The 22767-nt window shown below is 37.6% G+C and overlaps 1 protein-coding gene across 5 annotated transcripts in view; it reads right to left on the bottom strand.

Moving 5' to 3' along the window:
* The window catches only part of VPS13B (vacuolar protein sorting 13 homolog B), a 485884-nt gene that overhangs the window by 415299 nt on the left and 47818 nt on the right, over nucleotides 1-22767 (bottom strand). For all 5 annotated transcript variants that reach the window (XM_064442323.1, XM_064442322.1, XM_064442320.1 and 2 more), the window contains exons 5-7: nucleotides 16300-16467; nucleotides 14934-15115; nucleotides 10206-10380 (exon numbers count right to left, since the gene is read on the bottom strand). In XM_064442323.1, the coding sequence (XP_064298393.1) occupies nucleotides 10206-10380; nucleotides 14934-15115; nucleotides 16300-16467 (525 nt within the window). The remainder of the gene's footprint in view (nucleotides 1-10205; nucleotides 10381-14933; nucleotides 15116-16299; nucleotides 16468-22767) is intronic.

A 22767-nucleotide genomic window follows, 5' to 3' on the forward strand; every position in this document is an offset into this window, starting at 1 on the left:
TTTGGTTTTAACCATGCTAACCACTGCATCAACTGCAAACATACAGGATAGTGAAACATAATGGTAAGACGCCTACATTTTACATATATGACTTTGTTAAAGGACAAAACACTCCTACTCATCAGGTTTGTAAATTCATTCTTGCTAGCTACCCATAGCTGAGATCGCACTGGAACAATCTTGTTTAACTAGCGTAGGGTAGTGATTCCAGTTAATTAATGCATTTTATATTAATTAAAAGATTGCAGCATGACTGCATCTCATTGTTTCCATATTCAAACCAAGTCTGATCTTCAGAAATCCACTTTCCTTTGTTTTAAAGGGTTTGAGATACTTATCTGTAAGAGTCTGGAAGTTTCCATCTCTCACCATAAGTCTGGAACTAACCCACTAGAAAATTACTCTCTTTGTATTTGTTTATTTTTCTGTCTGTATCAGTGTTCAGCCAGGTAAGGCTGATCCAGCTTAGCCTGTAGCTACATAAATACAAGTGCTGGAACTAGGGCAAAAGAGAGGGAATGCATCACCACCCCTGCTGGCAATAACGTAAGTTTTCATCTGGTTGAATCAACCATGAAACTGCATAAATGAAACTTGATAAGTTTTTCAAGAACACAGCTGTAGATGTTCACTCTTGCACCACTAAATAATGTAGACATTAAAATTCATTTCCTCATCCATATTTTACCTGCCATAAGCTGAAGAAGCTACTGCAAACTCACAAGTAAGAAAACATTATCATTAACTATGAATACAAAACTTATGGAATAAGTCATGTTAAAAAAAAAAAACAAAACAAACTCTAAATCTGAAGGAGCAAGAGTTACCTGGCTGATAACAGTTTGGGTGCTGACTTCGAGAATGCAATAGCCCTTAAATTTGTCCTTGCTGCATGAACTGCCCTTGAAGAATCTCAAATGTAATAACATACATGATTTCAGAGTAATAAATATTTTCTGTAAGTCTTCCCTTTGCATGTATTTATCATAAAGGAATGCACAGGCATGACTAACATGCAAGGGGGGTGAACAAAAACAAATTCAATGTTTGTAAAAGTTTCCCCCATTACGTTTATACTATTCAGCAGCTGTGCCACCAAACTGAATTCTATTTGAAAGATGTTTGTTTTGGATCTATACCATAGAAAGACAATAATTTGACTGTCACAAGACAACTCACAATATCTACTATGCTAGTAGCTTAAATTCTTGATGTTTAACTAGTTTTACTTCACAGTACATATTAAGAAATAGTGGCTCATGATCTATTACACACGTACAACATTATCAGTGAAGGACACTGCACATAACTGGAAATTATACCAATGCCAGCAGCAAGTAAAAATCCCATGTACCAAGCTCTACTGAAAGGTATTCTGGATCTCCTTTCAAAAGCAAATGTAATCCCAACACTTCCTAGTTGAAAAACTGATGCTATCATAAATGTAGCATGAATACAGTATTTTAAGAAGTCACATGCTCAAGTGACAGCAGTTCTACACATTTAAGTGGTATCACACCTATTTTGTACAAGACAACCCACCGCAGTGACTCAGGTAGCCAGGAATCAATACTGCAAAATAATAAGACTTAAAGGTTTCTTCTCATTTTGTCATCAACATCATCATCTTCCTTAAACTCAAACCTCTGGATCCCATTAGACCAGCATACAGCTGAACCTTACAGACAAACATAAGTCACAGGAAGAAATCATAACTCCCTTTTACTGCTGATTTGCACTGCCCACTGGATATAGGATGTGACTGCAATATTCAAAAGCTTTGGGTTCAACTCTAGAGAATCAGCTTTTTCATGGCATGTACCTCCATCTACTAAACAAACTTCCCCAAACTTCTACTCCTAGTCTACCTGGCTTGCCTTACCCTAAATTGAAATTACCCTAGTGAAGAACTGATGGATAAGGAGGGAGAGAATGAATCACCTTCCAACTTTGTCAAGAAGTTTCCAATAAGATGCCACAACAATTCTGAAGTGCTGAAATAACACCAATAATTATCCTAAAGTGCTCCCATTACATTACTTGGGATTACTAATCAATTATTTTAAAATTCCAATTATTTAAACAATATCCTAACCTCAATAAAATTAGGAGCAGATGTATGAGTTAAGGGTGAGCTACAAAACAAGTGGCAGTGATTTTAAAACACCAGAACCAGGACAAGAGGTAGGGGATCTATTTTCTGTTTTACTGCCAAAAGAGACTAAATAATGTGAAATACCACAAAAAAATGGCAAGTGCCCTGGGCTGAGGTACAGGACAATTAAATTGGTATGTAAGTGCAGATACCCAATAGGGAGAGGAAGGTGTTAGTTGTCTGACAACGCAAATCCAAAAAGTGTTTTTGTTTCATATCCTGCATACAAGTTCAAGCAGATCAATTAGAAATATGCTTTGCTCACAGGAAGCATAAAAAAATTGCTTGCATTCTGCTATCTACTTTAAGCCACTTCTAAAATCAGCAGCAGAAAATCTTGCCTGACATTTAAGCTTTTATGTTGTAAGTAAAAACAAGGTCAATGTGGGGCTCATGGCTTTCAAAGATTTAATCAGATTTTTGGGGGTCTCTACTTAAGGAATACTAATGTTTTCCAAGAAGAAAAGAAAATGGCAAGATAAACATCTATTTTATGCTAAAAGGCATTCATAAAAATCTAGTTATCCACAAAATGATTGTATTCCCTAAAACAATAAAAATATTTAATATAAACAATTTTTATCTCCGCAACTTTGGAACTTTACAATTTGGGAAGATTCAATCTTTACTCATTTTTTTAATTTGCTACTCATTTAACTGATGTTAACAGACAAGCAATTTTATGTGACTAAACATGTATTCCAAATTAATGAGCTCTGGCCATCTCCACACAGTGAGCTTGATACCCATTCTCAGCATATTGGATCTCAGCAGCCAGTTACAATGCACTATTATAGATGCCTAGAACAAAGTTACTCACTGTCGTGCTGGCTGTTAGACAGCTGCACAACACACTGACCCCACAAGCCCCATTCTGCCCATGTCTGTCTGTGCTGCATCTCTACAGGCTGTTGAAATGCAAATTTTAAGTATAACTGCTTGTTCCTTGGGAGGATACCAAAGTATACAGGCAAGGAAGAAGCTCTGATAATGGAGCTAGATAACGGGAAAGGGGGAAAGGAAAAAAAAAAAAAAGAAAAGAGCGTGGGGGTTTACTGGACAGGTCATTTACCCCACGAAACACATGAAAACATGAAGAGCTGAAACAATATTATGTACCCCAGTATGAAGATCATACATATATCTCCATCTCTAATTCTCAAGAGAAGACAAAAACTGAAGGGACAAGAAAAACACACAGGCAAGTGCAATTTGGCACACCCAACCTTCTATCCTGACATCACTTCAGTCAAACTGGGGATCATTTTCTCCACTGTTTAGAAATAACTCTCCTCTACCCAAACTCTTTAACACAGTGCACAGCTGCTTTTCCTCAGTCAAGTATGGATAAATAAATCTATTTCAGTTCTCCCACTTTTATCCTAATAGAGTACTGCAGCATTGATTCCTTCTCCAACAACTAACGCTCACCTAGAATTTCTTGCTGTCACAAATTATTTGCACCTGATTTTCTCAGTCAACTCAAATCGCACATGCAGCCAAAAGCTGGCAATATATTAAACTCATTCTCTTGATTTGCTGTTTGTTCCATTGGTATCCCAAAAAACTCCCTGTGCTACTGTTCTTACCACCAAGTTTTCAACAATGAGCACTTCAGCCCATTAAAAATTTGAGTTTTATAGGATCTATCAATATTGTATTCTCTATAGTGTTGTAAAAGTTTTAACTACTCACATTCACAAAGGCCTTCCTTATTTTTGTGTTGGTTTTTTGAGAGGAAAGATCACAACAGGGTCAGTGTGCTTTACAGATATTAGAAAATTTCACAGTATTAATTCAGGATGGAAAGGTACTGTTATTATTGCTATTTTACACCTAGGAAACATGCTTCATGTACTGGAATCACATCTGCCATGGATTTCATTTCAGGGGGTGGGGGGGGATTCACAAAAAACACACCCAAAACTGTCATAATACAGAATTTGAAGGCAATCATTCAGAGGAGGCAGTACCAGGAACTGTTAAAATCACTCTCATAAGCTCAGTAGCTCATACTGCCCATGATTCCAGCTTCTCATTATCTGACCCAAGCTTCTTGCTCAGCATCTCCTATCATCATCATGCAGGCCCACCTCCGCTCTCTACCTGCCTGCCCTGCACCTCTCCCTCAGCCATGCAACTTTTCATTTATAGTCCACTAATTGTATTTCTTTGCCCAGCAAGTGCCAGACCCCCTCTGTTTGAGCTTTTTCTTTTCTCCAGACTTCTGAGATCATTCTTTACTTAACCAGCTCTAACATTTCAGTCTTAGAACATCAACCTCAGACGCTCCATGCAACTAAGTTCCAGCGCTCCCTAGCATCCTGGCTTCTCGGCCTCTTTCATGCCTAAACCATTTTAATTTCTAGTTACATCAGCCAATTTTTTCCACCACAAACCAAAAGCTTATTCTGAAGTCCCAGCCTGCCACAACTACAACTGCTGGTTCTACCATACGCTCTTGACCAAACCCTTTTCATTTTTATATCTCTCTGCACTGAAATACATCCATTTCCTCCTCCGTGCTACCAGTACAGTCAGACATCCAAGCCCACAGCTGAGGCAGCCCTCAAGCCCTCAGAAGCAAAAGCCCTGTCCAGCCCTGAGCAGCAGCCTGGTCCAGTACACACGCAGCACTAAGTGAACTTACATACCAAGCTAAGGTGAGTTACTACTTGTTATTTCTGGCCTGTAATTTTACCCGTGTACTCTGAATGCTTTCAGCTTAATAGAATTTGAGCACATTTTACTCGGGCAGCAAAATATACATTTGTGACACAGGCTACCCTGCTGCCAAATCTCAAGGTCTTGATCTTATGTTTGGATATATAGGAACAAACAGCTGCTGGAACACTCTTAGACATGGATAGGTGACTGATTTTGTTATGTCACCAATGTCATAATACAAGTAAGTTCCATCCAAAACCACTAAGAATTAGTGATAACTGAACCCAGTAAATTCTTTAAACTGAAAGCGTGGGGACTGCTTATTATTAAATACTAGGTTGAACTGTTTAATGAATCTTCAGAATACTTTCAAAGTGATAAAAATATAATCCTTATAGGAGGTCTGTATATTATAAAACTGCAACGTATTTAGGCACAATTCAAGTAGAATTAGTCTTGGATTTCACGAAGCGTTACTCTTGGAAAAAAAATGTGGCTAATATAGCTCAGCAGATAATACATGTCATTTATCATTGTACTTGTTTACAAGATTCTTTTCTGAAAATAGTAGCAGATCCACAGTTTCCTCAGAAGAGTTCAAATCTGTGGTTGGAAATTTAGATGACGAATGACCCATGAAATGCTAAGAAAGTACTGGGGTTTTTTTTTCTTCTTAGAGACAGATATAACATGAAGTCGTAAGAAAAAAAAATTTCACTCAAACGGATGGTATGGGTAACATGGTTAATGTCAATTTGCCACTCCTGCTTAACTGCACTGAAGAGGAAAAAATAATTAGATCTTCTAAAGTTTTAATTATGTGTGTGTACATGTATGTGCACACGTGCGTACGTATGCCTACATATATACTAAGCTCTGTGCAGGAAACAAGCATAAATGGTTGTTGTGGTTTTGCCGACAACTCAGCCCCACACAGCCGCTCGGTCACTCCCCCACCGGTGCGACAGGGGAGAGAATCAGAAGGGTAAAGCTTGTGGGCTGAAATAAGAACAGTTTAATTATTAAAATAAAGCAACAACAAAAATTCAATGGAAAGGAAAACAATGAGAGGCACGAACCCCAGGGTGGGGTTGGGGGGAATGAACCACCAAAACAACTCGCACGTGACGCAGCCGCTCACCACCTGCCGACCCGACACCCCCAGTCCCCAAGCCACAACCACCTACACCCCACGCACCAACCACTCCCGTTAATATACTGGCCGTGGCGTCACATGGTACAGAAGGAACACCCCATTGGCCAGTTGGGGCCAGCTGCCTCGGCTGTGGCCCCACCCCTCCTGGCCTCCCGCCTACGTGGCAGAGCACAGGAAGCTGGAAAGGTCCCTGGCTACTACAGGCATTACAGTGAAGAGAATTAACTCTTCCTGTTAATTATTCTGGCCTGTAAGTGGTGAAATATTTTGCAATAATGTGCAAAAATATTTTTCAAAAAAATATTTTTAATATAGAAATGGACTTCTAGAACTGTTTCTACAACTCTTGTTTGGCCACCCAACAACTGCCATCTCTTTAGTGTTCTGAAGACAACAGTTCTGTCAAATAGATATGACCTCATAATGAAATACAATGATGATGTTTGAGTACAGCGTAGTTGAAACAAAACTGCATAGGAGATTACAGGTCTCCCCCTTGGTAGTTCTTGTCATTGCAACCTTACTCTAATTTCTGACCCTTCTGACAACTCTTGTGTACATCAGTGTGAAGTAACATGCTATTATTTCTTTTTTAGGTGGATATTTTATGAAAAGCTAGGAAGCAACATTCACAATTGTTCAAAAGAAGAATGCAAATGCCATTTAGAGACAGAAATTGCAATTCAACCTTCCTGAGGACGTACACTAGAAATAGGGATGGAGAGACACACATTGCCAAAGATTTTACTCATATTGGGACATAAGAATGTCAGGTTCCGTTCTAGATGCAAAAAGGCTGAATTCCTGCAGGCAGATGCCTTTTTAAGGTTAATCTTCTCTTAAACTATATTTCTATTTCACCACCCATCTCACACCCTAACCAAAAGCAGCCAGACAAAACCTGCATATCTCTCCTATCCAGCTTCCATCCTCTCCCAGTTACAGCTGTCCATCCCAGTTCTCATTACCAAGCTTATCTTTGTCTTCAATCCTTAGACCTTTTCATCTGTAACTAACAGCCTACCAGTCCCAGCTGTTCTCATACTAACTTATATGATATCTGTATTCCTTCAATGGCTTTCCTATATTCAAATGGTCCAACTCACCTGAGTAGCTCCAAGAATCAAGCTACAAAGTTCAATCAACTCTAAATATGTAATAATTCTCTGTGGCATGAAAAACTTGACCAAATATGGGTGAACTTTGATGGGAACAAATGAAAGATATTTGTGGTACAAAGACAACACTGAAAGCAAGAGTAATACAATTCTTCATAAAGTAGTTCTTCACCCTTTCTTCTGCAAACAGTACAATTAAAAGATCGGTTAGATGCAAGGAGTTCTTAAAACGCACACTAATGATCTTTCTATTTAACTATTCTTTTTAAATCTCCAGAGACATTTAAGTTAATATTTTCAGATTATTAAGTACTTCTAATCACAGAATCATAGAATCAAGGTGGAAAAGACTTCTAGGATCATCAAATCCAACTGTCAACCCAACACCACCATGTCTCCTAAACCATGCCCTGAAATGCCACATCTACATGTCTTCTAAATACTTCCAGGGACGGTGACTCCACCACCTCTCTGGGCAGCCTCTTCCAATGCCTGATCACTCTTTCTCAGTAAAGAAATTTTTCTTAATACCCAACCTAAACCTTCCCTGATGCAGCTTGAATCTGTTTTCTCTCGTTCTATCGCTAGTAACTTGGGAGAAGAGACCAACACTCACCTTAATACAACCTCCTTTCAGGTAGTTGTAGAGTGTGATAAGGTCTCCCCTCAGCCTCCTCTTCTCCAGACTAAACCACCCCAGTTCCCTCAACCTCTCCTCTTAAGGCCTGCTGTCGAGACCCTTCACCAGCTTCTTTGCCCTTCTCTGGACACACTCCAGCAATTCCATGTCCTTCCTGTACTGAGGGGCCCAAATCTGAACACAATATTCAAGGTGTGGCCTCACCAGCGCTGAGTACAGGGGCACTATCACCTCCCTGCTCCTGCTGGCCACACTGTTCCTGATACAAGCCAGGATGCTGTCGGCCTTCTTGACCGCCTGAGCACACTGCTGGCTCCTGTTCAGCTGGCCGTCGACCAACACCCCCGGGTCCTTTTCCTCCAGGCAGCTCTCCAGCCACTCCTCCCCAAGCCTGTAGCGTTGCATGGGGTTGTTGTGACCCAAGTGCAGGACCTGACACTTGGTCTTGTTAAACCTCATTTAATTGGCCTCGGCCCATCAATCCAGCCTGTCCAGGTCCCTCTGCAGAGCCTTCCTACCCTTGTGCAGATCAACATTCCTGCCCAGCTTGGTGTCCCCTGCAAACTTACTGATGGTGCACTCGATCCTCTAATCCAGATCATCAATGAAGATATTGAAGAGGACCGGCCCCAACACTGAGCCCTGGTGAACCCCACTTACAATACACCAGACAATCATCTGTCTTGTGTAACAAACTCCACATTTCTTATAAGGCAATAGGTTTCTAGTGCAGAAAACTATTTGAGCTTTAGAGAAAACACAGGAGAACTATTTACAGACATCTTACTTATTTGCTGAGTTCCACATAGCAGGAGCATGACAGAGAATTCTACACCTGGCATGACAGTGAAATGTGGTTTTTTGTGCCAAACAACATCGAAGGCCATATTTTGGCAAAAAAACTTTCCACTGCTGTCATTTTTCCTATACTGTATTTATTTCTCTGAAACAAGAAAAGACAGCAACAAGATCAAAAACATATAAATGACTTAAGTAAATTGAAATTGTATATTTCTTAAACAAAATGAATTAATTTAGTAGTTTACCCAAACGTTTTAGATTGTTGTAATACTATAAACATAAGCATAGCTTAAGAACACTGCATCACCTTAACATATAATTCCAGGAATATTCTAGAAGTTATCATGCTCTTGGCTGTGTGGTAAATATCTCTTCTACTTCCACAGATCCAAATTCAGCCTTAGAAAGATAGCCAAAACTTATGTCTTGAGATTAAAATTAAAACACAAGTCTCTAAAGTTCCCTGTTTTGACAAAAAAAAAAAATTAACTTCTGCTCTACAAAAGCATAAAAACAAGAGTTCAGAATTTGGAATGACAGTCCACCCTCTCTCTTCTAAACAGTGCCTCATACACTACAAAAACTTCAGAGTCAAGGTTGGATGTCCAAGATCATGACATTCCTGAATAAATTATTAAAAAAGATAGTACAACATAATTTAATACGATTGCTTCATTCTTGAACAGTCTCTGTTTATACTTTACATAAGAAGTGAATATATATTTACACAAAGGTGAATAAGCAGGAAAGTATTTAAGTTCTAATGTCTACTTAGAAATTTTATTTCCCTTAGATTTTAATATAAACTAAGCATCTATATGCCTCTCATGTTGCTGCAAATTCCAAACAATTCATCTAACATAAAGCTTCAACACTCAAATACATGACATGATACAACTATAAAAGAAATAAAAATTACAGTAGCAAACTTGGTAGCTCCTAGCAAAGCCACATAAAACAGACTGGAGTAAAAGGTTCACAACTTAAAATGCATCACACTTGTAACCCTGGCAATATTTGGAAAGCAGCACATGGGAAGCCATCACACAAAGGTAAACAGAATTCACCCGTCATCAGCACAATGCTCCTCAAAAGATCACATCACAGTAAGTTACCATGGAACATCATGTAGAAGAGGGAGTATGTGTTCATGAAAATAAAAACACAGAAGAGACTAGACAACGTAAAAGGACAGAACTACTGAAAACGTAGTGCAGAGTAATACTTTGCTGTTTAGAACAAATGCTGATATATCTATTCTCATTAGCACGTTTCAAAGAAAGATACAAAAACACATCACTTATAAGCTGGCAGCAGCCAAATTTGAACTAAATAAAAGACAAAATCAAAGTTGCCTAAGGACAGGTGTCTTGGCACAAAATACAGTGACAGATAAACCCAAAGTATTCTGCTGTGTCACAACTCCTCAAATGGTCTTTAGATAAAGTTTAACCTCAGTTTAGTCAGGACCATCAGAATACTTTCCAGAACATAACATGAAAAAGATGTTAGAGCACTGCATACTTACCCAGCACAATGAACTGCCTCTAAGTAACTGCAGACCGCCAATATACTTCACAATGACTAGCCTTGGCCATTCATACTTGTAGGAAGTGAAGAAATCAATGTTTTTAACTTTTCCTTTTAAAAATTAAAAATTTTATTTACCTGTGATATTTCCCAACATATCTTTAGTGTGGCAAACCAAATCATCACTTCCCCCATCTCTGAAGTTGCCTATTTCTCCATAATAAAGAGCAATCCCAAGTTGCATTATACGTATAAACATCGGAAGCTGCTGATCAGAGATTGAAAGTTTCAAACTTTCAACTAATGTGTGAATCTATAACATGAAAGAGAACAAACAAATAATAAAGCTCTGTCATCATTAAAGCCAATTTTTAAACCATACAACTCCGTATTAATTTTTGTATGTGCATTCTAATTTCTAAAAACAGAAGCCGCAATACAACACAAGGCAAAGGGCTGCAAACAATGACTGTCCAAAACATACACTTTCTGGGCTGCTACACAAGAGATCTTGATTTGATTAGATCAAAATGTAATGTATTTTGCATATATATAAAATTTTTTTAACAATTGTTGCTCAAGAAATTTCTAAAACAGAAGTGACATAAGTGCATCTGATTAAAGTTTTGTTTTCATTATAGAGTTTCAAAAAAATCTCTGCTTGCTAAAGAAAGCAGAGATATACTGGTTTTAAAATACAAGGTCCTTCATTTTGAGTCTTTCCCTCTCCCAACATTGTTGCAAGTAGACAACAGGGGTGGAAAAGGGATTCATTCCAACTGAAGTGCAGAAAACCAGCTTCTCTGAATATCCCAGTTCAAACATGCAATTAAGGAGTTTTCTCTAAATGAAAGCAAGCTTTGCAAAGACTAATGATTAGGATGAAAATTTATCATTCTTTAAATATTTTAGCTATTTTATTCAATAATTCAGAATAAGCTTATGAATATTTGATCATGCTTTAAGACAAAAACAGAGTTGATAAAGCTACCTTTTGTTGAAATAAGAGCTGCATAGAGTAAAGTTATTTTAATTAAATTACTGTCTGTAACATGAGACATATTTCTAGCTCCAGGTCCAGTTTCTACATGTTCTGAGTAAAAATAATGGAAGTGGAAAGTAACTACACATCAGCATTGGCCCTAAAGCAATCCAATTCAAGACACATGAAAAATGACTTTGTAAATAGTACTGCAGATCCATGGGCAGGTAAAAATACAGTAGTAAAATAAATATTTGTATTAAAATATGTTAATATAATAATAAGACTTCACTATTAAATTTATATGAGTATATTAATAAAGCCACAGCCTCAGTCATACAGAATGAGTGACAACATAGCATGAGCCATTTATATAGACTAGAAGAAAGATTATCAGAATTTTGCTATGATTTAAAATTCTTTGAAAGAAAACAGCATGTAAAACCATAAGATACAGTTTGAAAATTAAAAATTAATCCTTCATTACCAATTTTTTAGGACCAGTTGATTAGAAGTTCTCAATAATAAATCTTTCCTATGCAGATGAACAACTGGAAGGATAAGGAGTGAATAATTGTCTTAAGATTTGGAGGGGAAAAAAAAAAAAAACCAAACCATTTTGCCAGAAGCCTTTTTAGAAGTCACACAGGGGCATAAGTCATAATGGAGGACAGGAACACTAGGTAGCACTGTAGGTAATGAACGTAAATATATACTGGCCTAATTGAAATTGTTACACTGCTGGACTTCTTGTATGGTACTACCCTCTCCCATCATGATCCTGTTCTTTCACTGCCAGTGGAACTCATATGCCCTTCAGTGAGATTCATCTCACTAAAAACAGTAGAAAACTGTTTATTTCTTCTTCTCCAGCTAGCTTTCTGTCAACATAGTTTGCTGACTTAGATAACTGACAGCTCAGACAAACATAAGTGCTGCTGCAAATAGGGGGAGGCAGGAGACACATCCCCAGTGCAAATGAGCTCATCTGTCTTATGGTTGTCTCATCCTATCATGATTTCAACAAGGAAAGTTACAAAAAGCTTAAAACTCTAATCATTTTACATGTGTTTTGCTGCCTCCATCCACATATACTATCTTCATTCTAAACCTGAAAGTAGGAGCTTAATGTTCCCAATTTAAAAGCATATATATACATACCCAAGTACTTAAGAACCGTCCTCCTTTGAGAAGTCTCAACTTTAATTAAACTCATTAAGATTAGTTTGGCCAAAACTTTGCAGTAGACATAGTAGTCGAAATTATACAGGTTATAAAAATATTCTAGTCCCTACAAAGCAACCAGAAGAGCTACGCTATTACAAGTGTGGAAGTCTTGGAAACTTTCACTCAAGACCAAAAAACAGATGTGCTTTACCAAGTCAACAGAGTATGAAAGTTTTCGTTGTAAAGTTCTTCAGAGATTTGGAGAGAAAGACTGAGTGCTGCTGGCTTTTGTCTTTAGCTGGAAAACAAACTACCAGAACACAAGCATTCCCTAATCTAACCTCCAGACACACCGAAGCTACAGTAATTTCATTGGCAGTGGAGACTTCAAAAAAAGCTTTAAGCATCCTTGAGTTAATTCCATTAATGAAGTAGTTATATTTACTGATAACAGCTCCTTTTACTTGAATTGTAAGAAAACACACCTATTTCCATTCAATAGTTAAATATTTTTAAGACAGACTTTAAAAAAAGCTGCATCCTGATGATTCACAGCACACAATCTCCATGCATACAACAAATCAGGAAGTTATCAAACGTAGAATTTGTGTAGATCTACAGATCTGTAGATCTAATCGTTGCATAATGGTATGGCCTTGAAATACTAGAAAAGATTTGAGATAAAAAAATATTACTTTTGATCATTATTCTTTGGATCATTAAAAACAATTATTAATTCACTTAAATATTAATCTAGCATCATATATCTAAATGGTTTTCCTTAAGCAACATTTCTGAATATCTTCATAAACAGTATGTTTAAAGATTGGAAAAGAAAAAAAAGAAAAAACTAATTAAAAATAAGAAAAAAGATAAATTAAACTATGTGCAACAAACAAAAAAAAAATCACAGTGTGTATATATATATAAAAAGATAAAAGACATCTTTGAACAAACTGAAAAGTGCCTTAAAGGGCAGTGGAAATAAATGATCACCAAAGATAACCAGAGAAGTTTAATAAATATTTAATTAAGTTACTGCTGCCTCTGTGAATTCTAGTATGAGTTTTATTTTAGTCCAGTATCCACTAAAAACTTAGTAATAATATAATAATAACAGTAGCTTTTACAACAGCAGCATCATTTTAAACTATATGGAAGACTATGTCAGCATTTCCATTAAAGTGTGCTGTCAGAGACTTGTAATTTGGCCATAAACTATTGCTTTGCAAAATCGGCATATAGGACTTCAGCTAGGTACAGATTACTTCGCCAAAATTTACAGAACTATTTGCGTAATTTAAAAATCAGGCTTTTTAACATTAAGATTTATTGTCTATATACAGTAATCATACTGTCACCACAGAACATAAAGACCCTAACTGGTAAACTACAGACAGTCATAGGATGATTCCTTATTTACCACTGGAGTTCACAGATTCCAAAGTTATAGGGCACATGGTTAAAAGTCCTAATATCACTGAATATATAACTTGTCTATAAAACTCCTAATACGTAAATTTCCAGAACTGTTACCAGTTACTCTGAAGCAAGAAAAAGAAAAACCCTTTCCTTTCTACTATGCAGAATCAGTCTTTGCATGTTGAATTAGTAACTTAAGATCCACATATGAAAAAACATAAATTTCTGCAAACTTACCTACTACCAGACATTCGTGTGCAAGTATCTAGCATTTTGTGACAATTCTTCTCTGGATAAATACTCATATGGCCATTACCATATCCACAAGTCTCTAAATTTGCCCAAAGTAATCAAGGGCATACAGCTGTACAGCACACACGAAAAATTTGACAAACTGGACACGATCACCAACCAACTCCCAACCTTAAGTTCACAACAGCTTAGGACTTCCTGACTCATATAGGGTCAGGCAAATGCTCTATCTCAACTAGAAGTGTGACAATTTTAAATTACATTCTTGAGAAATGCCCATCAAAATTTACCTCAAAATTTATTATTTTGCAGTGCATACACTTGAAGATTTTATTTTATTAAAACTTGGAAGAAACCTGGTATAAAGCCTGTGTCTTAAGAGTCCTCAACTAATTCAATAGACACCACTGGTACTCACTGAGAAAGGGAGGGAGGGAAGACAAACTTTACATGTATGACTACATGAGCAGGAAGAAAACGTAGTAGTGAAAGGTAGTCTCTCCACCAAATCAGCGTTTTGCCCCTGCACTGCAAAAGGTAAAAATGTCACCTAGTGTCAGAAGTCTACAAGAAATATTGTACCCTTGCTCACTAGGAACTGAGCTTGGCTTGCTAATCCATTTCACGTGGTTCACTACATAGCGTTAATACACTGAAGTTTCTTGTTATTTATGAGAGTTTGAGCTACATTTGAAACATTAACGTAAGTAAAAAATCCTTTCCATCTTAGTGCAGGCACCTTAAAGCATACAGTATTTTTTTTTTCTTTAACAGATTATCTGCAGACATTTTTCCCCTCACAATTATGTTTTCTTTTTTAGAACTTCAGGAAAAATAGAAAATATTAGAAAGTATTACTTCCTAACTTACATGCTGTTACTCTACATGGACTAATTGCATCATATGACCAAAACACAATCAAAAATGACTTTAGCAAAGCACAACAGCATTAGCTTTTCATTTTACTTCAAAGTTGAAAGAATATTTTGAAAAACCTCAAAACTTCACAAGTGAACAGCAAAAAAATTATTTTTGATACCTACTTTAATAATAGATGGCATTTTGGAGTTGAGGTTATCATAAGTAAAATGCAGGCGAGTCCTGAAGGAACATTTGTACAGCAGAGGTTCCTGGTAAAATTCAATTTTACCACTAGCATTTCTCTTATCAAGACATACTGTGCAGTCAGAGAAGTTGATCATCTTTCTCAGTACCAGATCGGTGGCTTTTAAAAGAAGTATATAGGTTAAAAAGCAAAATAGCATAAGAAAAAATAAGGTATGCATACATGTTTATACCTAGGAGAAAACAATACAAGATAGTTGCATGGCCATTATTTAAATCATAAGCAAAGTACTTGCTTAAGCGACTAAAGAGAATAATTTAACGTGTCACAGACTTTTGCAGCTGAATACTTAGAAAGTGAGGATAAAAGTTAATTACATCCAATGCCAATTTTTCATCCCTTCACTGTACCTTAGATCTGTTTATAAGAGTACTGCTTCATGTGCAACATAAAACTAATTATTCTCCCAGAAAGTATCTTGTATATTTTCCCACAAAATTTTCTTCTGAATCTTCCAAAGCAAACAAGAGCTGTTACAGTAAACTTAACACAAAATGTATCTTGTAATTTTGTCATATTAGTTTGTAGTAATTTTAGCCAGAACAAAGAAATAGGTCCAGTGGTCAGGAAAACATTAATTAAATTCCCTATTCTACCAGAGATGATCTGTGTGATCCTAAAATACTCTTACTGTGCCCAAATTCCACCTCTACCAAATGTCAGTAAGAACACCTAGACTTAGAGATAAACGTTGGTAATTCAACAGACCAAGACATTCAGATACTAAAGACCAAGATTAAAATCAATTAGTTGGGGGGTTTTCTTCCTGAAAACATGGAGTGGAATGAAGCATGTCTTGCAATTGGTATGCCACACTATAGTGCAGCATATTTTACTACCTCCCTAGCCAGCCTGTTTAGAGAGTTTTAAGATCATCTCAAACAACCACAACAGAACGCCTTAAGATGCTACTGCTTATTCATTAAAACAGAAACAGATTGCCTAAGCACTCGCTTAGCAATCGCTTAATCACTGTTCACTGCCAGCAGCAAGTACAAAATGAAATGCAGTCACAGAAGGATGGCTCGTATGAGCGGAAAGGACTGCAAAACCTGTTGTATAATTTTCTGTGATCATACAAATGTGTTAAGAATCAATAATATTATTATAATTGGCTCTTCAAAATGAAGGACAAGGGAAAAAACTGGTAGAAATTAGGCAGAAAGTATCTTACTTCTGACATAAAGAGCCATTTTAATTATACTTGCAAATTTCAATATGAAATTTCAATATGAAATTGCCTCCCCTGTGACACCTAAAACAAACAAAAAAAATCTACTCACCAGAGATGTCCATAAATGCTCGATCCCAAAACTCATCCACTGTATAGCATTCTGCAGAAGTGATATTGACTGAGAGAACAATATCATCCTCTACATATTTTAATATGAGATTGTTGATCACAATGTTGACATTGTTTACAACACGCCTAATCAAACTCTGAACATAACCTATAAAATAAAACACATTCTTAGGAGTTAAGGAACACGATGCCAAATTCATTTATTACTAAAGTCATTATCTCCAACCTCTATGCTTTTTTTTAAATAAAAAATAAAACCAAGTATCATTGTGCTTTTTTTATCCAAAAATCACAAGACTTCAGACTCTAACATTCAGTGCAATTAAGTCAATCAGCATCCTAGAAATGCAATAAGCTATAGAAAAAAATTGAAATACTACAATATGATATAGCGTAAGAGATTAACTTTTGGTGGCAAGAATCCACTTTCAGACTAATTAAAAAAACAGAAGACTCTGGATTATTGTAGACAAATAATTTTAATGACAGTGACTTTTTTCCTTGAAAGATATTTAGAAATAGGTTTGGAAAAGCGAACATCAGTTGCTAGGTTATTTTTTCAAGTACACACATGTAATTCCTATTTGCCCCTCACCTAGTTTTTTTAAAAAGTTAATAAACATTAATATGCGTAGTACTTTTTCTTCATTCTAAAAGATAATATATCCACATCATGCTCACTAAGACCCCTGTGAGGTATAACAAAATCAATTTCTGGTAACAACCCAAAGAGTAAGCACCTGCACTGAAGCCTGTTGGAAAGAAATACATTTAAATTTTTTCAGACATAATGTGATTGGAAAAACGACCTCGTCTGAATTCCCAGTATGCAGTAAACACTCATATTTTACCAGTATGGTAAAGAAATGAAATACTCATGTTCGTGTCTTTTATGTATACTGAATGTAACTATGGAGCTAACTCATTTGTGCTGGAAAAAACCCAAGCTTTAAAATTTCTGTTTTAAAATTTACAACATTACTCACATTCTATCTAAAAATACATTTAATACATGTTGTAGAGGTCTAGTTTGGTAACTACACTGAAAAAGCCAGTTAATTATATAGGTTTAAATCCACAGGCTTCAAGAGTAGTTTTCTGAAACTCGCATTAAATAAGACTTATTTATATCAACAATTTTAATTCAAATAAAACCTAAAATGAACATCAAAACATTGTGAGATCAGTAGTTGCAGATTCAGGTTGCTACTTTGTGGAATAATTGCTGGAGGTGACTTAGAAATTAAACTCATGCTTTTAGAAAAGGTACAGCATTGAAGAAGATTGTGGGTGAAGCTTGTAGGGTGATAATGTGAGAAATTCATTCCATGGAAGTTCCCTAGTAACTTTAGATGTCAGCAATGCCAGGAGAACTTGGCGCACTGACTCCAAGAGGAGTTGTCCAGAGGGTGGAGCAGTGTGGAGGCATCGCGGCCAGGCTCTGAGACAAATGGGAACTCGAGGTACCATGGAGCTGGTGCGCTGCATATTTGCTACCCTGGGCCAACACTCCGTCACACTTTTGACAAAATGTTGTCGTTTTGGTGAACTTTGCTCATTATAATATCATTATAATACCAAAACACACCTCCATCCAAAAAGCTACCCGCCTCTAAGGTGCGACCACCCCTCACTGGGCATTCGCTCTGAATTTCTTCTAGGCTATGCTTTTAGAAGTAAAGCAAGGAAATTTTACACCAATCATAATAAAGGTAGGTATGACTAGAGTCACTCAAGCCCCACCTAAAAGATAAAAAAAAAGTAGCATAGAAAGACTGTGTTAGGGAAGATACCATCGCGTACCACTCTGACTGCTGGGACCAGTCGACAGGCTGAGCCTCTCTTCCCCCCACTGGGACACCTTTGGGTAAGACTGGAAACCTCCTTAGAGTCACTTTAAATCCCTAACGTATTAGAGTTGCTTTGCTTCGTATTAGAGTCGCTTCATATTTGCTTAGCATACTTGTAGCCTAGCAGTGTACTCATCTTTGGTATTTGCGTGTGTCTTGTAACCAGCAATCTTATCTCCGGTAATCCAAAGAACCTGTGTATCTGTTGCTTTAATAAATTGCACTATTCATTAATCTAGCCATGATCATTCTCATTGAACAAGACCAGCCTGGGCATCTGCCAAATTAGTTACCAACAAATACTCTGATGAGTGGTTACTTCTACAGTCCTCAGAAAATGAACCGTTGACCAAGTCTGAGACTAAGACTGCACTTAGCCGCACCTAGGCTCCTCTTGGAGAAGGAGTTTAGAAAGCAAGGGGGTCCTGTCTGAACCCTGTGACTCAATGGGAGGGTCTCTCCCTAGCCACTCCTCAGACTCCTACCTTTAACGCAACATACTTCCACTCTACTCTGCTTCTTCTAGCTATTCATAGTTTTCACCCTCAAATATTACTTTTCACTTCAGAGTATATGGAACATATCACCATCACGTAAGTGATTTTCTTGAGTTCCACAACTGCAAATTTACACAGTTGACATAAAACATTTTTCCTTTTTCAGCATTCAAAGCCTCCAACCACCTTTTTTATTAAATGCAAAACATGCTTTCTGCTACCATTAGCAGAATATTTTGATTCTGATCAGGTACATTTCTATGTTTTAGAAATATTTTGATATTAAAATGTGAATTGTAAAACACGTATCACATTTCTTATCATAACAGCTTCATTTTAAACTGTCATTGAGCATAAGTCATCCTTACAGCAAAGCTAGTTCCAGCGAACATAAATAGCATTTTAAGACCTCCTGTCATCTTAATAAGATTTTAATTGTATTAAAACAAAATCTGAAAGATGTTTTAGACCATTCCCTACAGAAACATGAAACGCAGAGATGCAAGATCTTGACAGATTAGTACTGTCAGATTTCTAACATAGTCTGAATTTACGTTTTTAGCATACCAAGGTTAAAAAAAACACTACTGAAAACATATGTGGAATAACTTCTTTTTAAGAATTTTCTTACTGACTTCTTAAAATGGTAACATATTTTTAGGGAATATGAATTCAGAAAACCAGATGATTTACTATTTCAGTAATTAAGAGGCATAAGGGACCCATATTCATCACCAGAGTGGTGTAAACTGACCTGTATATAAATGGAAGATCACACAAAGTGTTTAGTTGCTTTTCTAAAGTTCAGTGTAGAAATACATTGCAGGCTATATAACTAGGGACTATAAAATCATAACCAGTAATTTAATGATGATTTTAAAGCTACATATTTCACTGAAAGAAGTGAAGCTGTGCCTCCACAGGTCCAAAATTTGTTCCCATATTTTGCTTTCAAGGGTCTTTCAGAGTCAATCTAATTACATTTTCCTGCTGTGAACAACAAAAATATTACAAATCCAGCATTATAGCAACAGGAAAAAAAATTAAGAAAAAAAAGGCAAGTTCTGCTGAGAGTTTCCAGCAGTATCCAGGAAAAGAGCAACAACACTTTCATCTGTGTGCCTTTTTGCTTGAATACATTAAAAAAGGGAGTAGAATTATAACTTCCAAATGAAACAGGGGTCATAGATTTGATAAAAGCTTTGTTTCACACTTCTGCAAAGACATTTCCAAACTACTGGAGCAGTATATTGTTATAAGTACCAGCTTATAACAGGTAGCAGCTTTCTAATTAAGTTTACCTTCAAATATAGTAGAATCAGATTCTCATGAGCGAGAATCAGTCTCTCAAGTAAAACAATTTAAATTCTGATTCTTACTATCCAAAACAAAGTCATAAAAACATCAGCAAGTTCATGTATAATGCAGGTTAAAAAAAACCCAAACACTGTTTTGTTTTGAATACAATTGGGAATTGCTTCTTATTCCTCTAATGTTTAAATATAACATTATGACCATCTTTGCCACTAAAATTCAGATGTTCTATGATGAAGTGACTACAAGTACTAGAAAATCTATAGGGGTAAATTCTCTCCTGAGTTACAACACAAAATCCACATGTATTCTTTTTCCAAATTCTCCAGAACCTGGCAGGCCGCACTCTGCAGCAAGAGCTACGAATGCAGTTCCAGACTGAAACCTCCAAAGTATTGTAGCACTGCAGTCCACAGAGAGGTCTATTCATTCAACAGAATTCATATCAGACTCGCCACATCTAAACATCTTCAGTTCAGCCGTGCTCTCTTGTTACCAAAGCTATTTTTTTAGCTAAGCTCTGCCTACCTCCATTTCTGAAACACAGCAGAGCCGAACAACAAAAATATTTCAACAAATTACAGCATTATCATGACACCTATATGATCCAAAGGCTGAAACAAATCTAAGCAGATGACTCGACATGTTACTAAGACCCAGGATGTGCTGCTGGGCACCCACAGCTGGCCAAGGCTGAGCCCATCAGTGATGGTGGCATCGCCTCCAGGATAACAGATTTAAGAAGGGGGGGAAGGGATGGGGAACCCTGCACAACTGCAGCTGGAGAGAGGCATGGGAATATGTGGGAGGAACAACTCTGCAGATGCAGACACCAAGGTCAGAAAAGAAGGAGGGAGGAGAGGTGCTCTGGGCACCGGAGCAAAGGTTCCCTTGCAGCCTGTGGTAAAGACCATAGTGTAGCAGACTGTCCCCCTGCAGCCCACAGAGGTGGACAGTGGAGCAGATATCCACCTGCAGCCCGTGGAGGGCTCCACACTGGAGCAGGTGGGTGTGCCTGAAGGAAGCTGTGATTCCATGGGAAGCCTGTGCTAGAGCAGGCTCCTGGCAGGACCTGTGACCCCATGGAGAGCAAGGAGCCCACACTGGAGCAGGTTTGCTGGCAGGACTTGTGACCCTGTGGGGGACCCACCCACACTGGAACAGACTGCTCCAGAAGGACCGCACCGCATAGAAGAGACCCACGCTGGAGCAGTTCACGAAGAACTGTAGCCCCTGGGAAGGACTTATGTTGGAGAAGTTTATGGAGGACTGTCTCCCATGGGAGGAACCCCATGCTGGAGCAGGGGAAGAGTGTGAGGAGTCCTCCCCCTGAGGAGGAAGGAGCAGCAGAAACAAAATGGGATGAGCTGACCGCACTACACCTGTGCCACTCGGGGGGGTGGGGGGGAAGATATAGAAAAAAATTGGGAGTAAAGTTAAGCCCAGGAAGAAGGGAGGAGTAGGGGGAAGGTGTTTGTGAGATTTAGTTTTTCTTTCTCATTACCCTACTCTGATTTAATCGGTAATAAATTAAATTCATTTTCCCCAAGTCAAGTCTGTTTTGTTCATGATGGTAATTGGTGAATGATCTCTCCCTGTCCTCATATTGACCCACAAGCTTTTAATTATATTTTCTCTCCCCTGTCCAGTTGAGGAGGGAGAGTCATAGAGCGGCTTTGGTGGGCACCTGGCATCCAGCCAGGGTCAACCCACCACAAGCACACTAATTATTAAGAGCTACAATGTACTCATAAAAACAACACAAACCAATTCTCAACGTGCACGTTGCATCTGGTTCTGTGGAAACATCTTCTGGAATGTTTTAACTTCATCAGATGTCAACATTGCTGTAAGCAGACCTCCAGCCTTTCCCTAAGACTATACCTTTCTGGGAGGTCCACAGATAACACTGACTGAAACAAACTTGAGGAACCAAAATCCTAAAATGGTAACTGAAGGCAATATAATCATCCAGTTCATTGGCAAGCCTTTGACTCCTGTTGTTCACAGTTGAGACCCAAAGAACAAAATGCCAAGGAACTGCCAGAGCTGAAGCGCTGTCCATGGTAGGACGAGGTGAATGCCAAAAGTCCTGCACTTCCAAGCCACCAGAGTTTATTGGATCTCAGAGCTTTAAGGGAGCCTCCAGATCTGGCTCCTCAAGTACCCCTTCCAATGCAAGATGATACTCTGTAGTACATAACATTTCACACACTAAACTTCAGTGTTCTCTTTTGATTCGGGTCAAGTATAAACTTACTGTTAACAAAAGACAGAAAAAAAGCCTAACACAAACTGTCTGTCTTTAACCCATCTACAATTACATGCCCCAAGAAGGTAAATTGCAATTCATTCTAGTACTTGCCAGTTTCATTTTTCTGCACAAAATTCATCTCATATTCCAAATTTTTGTGCAAACTCAGAGACAACAATAATCAGATATATAGATCTTTAGGCGTTTTTGTATGTATATGAATAGCTCCAAGCTCAACCGAGCCAAACTCCACGTCAGAAAAAAAGAGAAGTGGTAAACCTCTCTACCAGTGGATATAGGACTGGATAAGAAACATTTCAGAATTATTACTCTCATTAAAAAAAAAACAACCTTACCCTTAAAGCTATTATAAAAATCTGAAAACAAAATGTCTGAAAACATACAAGAAAAGAACTCAGTGTGAACCACCACTGAGCAGTTACTGAGCAGTAGAAAACAGTGGGATCTCTCTGAAACAGGAGAACCAGAGCAGCAGAGGATAAAATGTACTGTAGGGGCAGCATGTTATGTTT

This window comes from Phalacrocorax carbo, chromosome 2 (assembly GCF_963921805.1).
Source record: "Phalacrocorax carbo chromosome 2, bPhaCar2.1, whole genome shotgun sequence".
Lineage (NCBI taxonomy): Eukaryota > Metazoa > Chordata > Aves > Suliformes > Phalacrocoracidae > Phalacrocorax > Phalacrocorax carbo.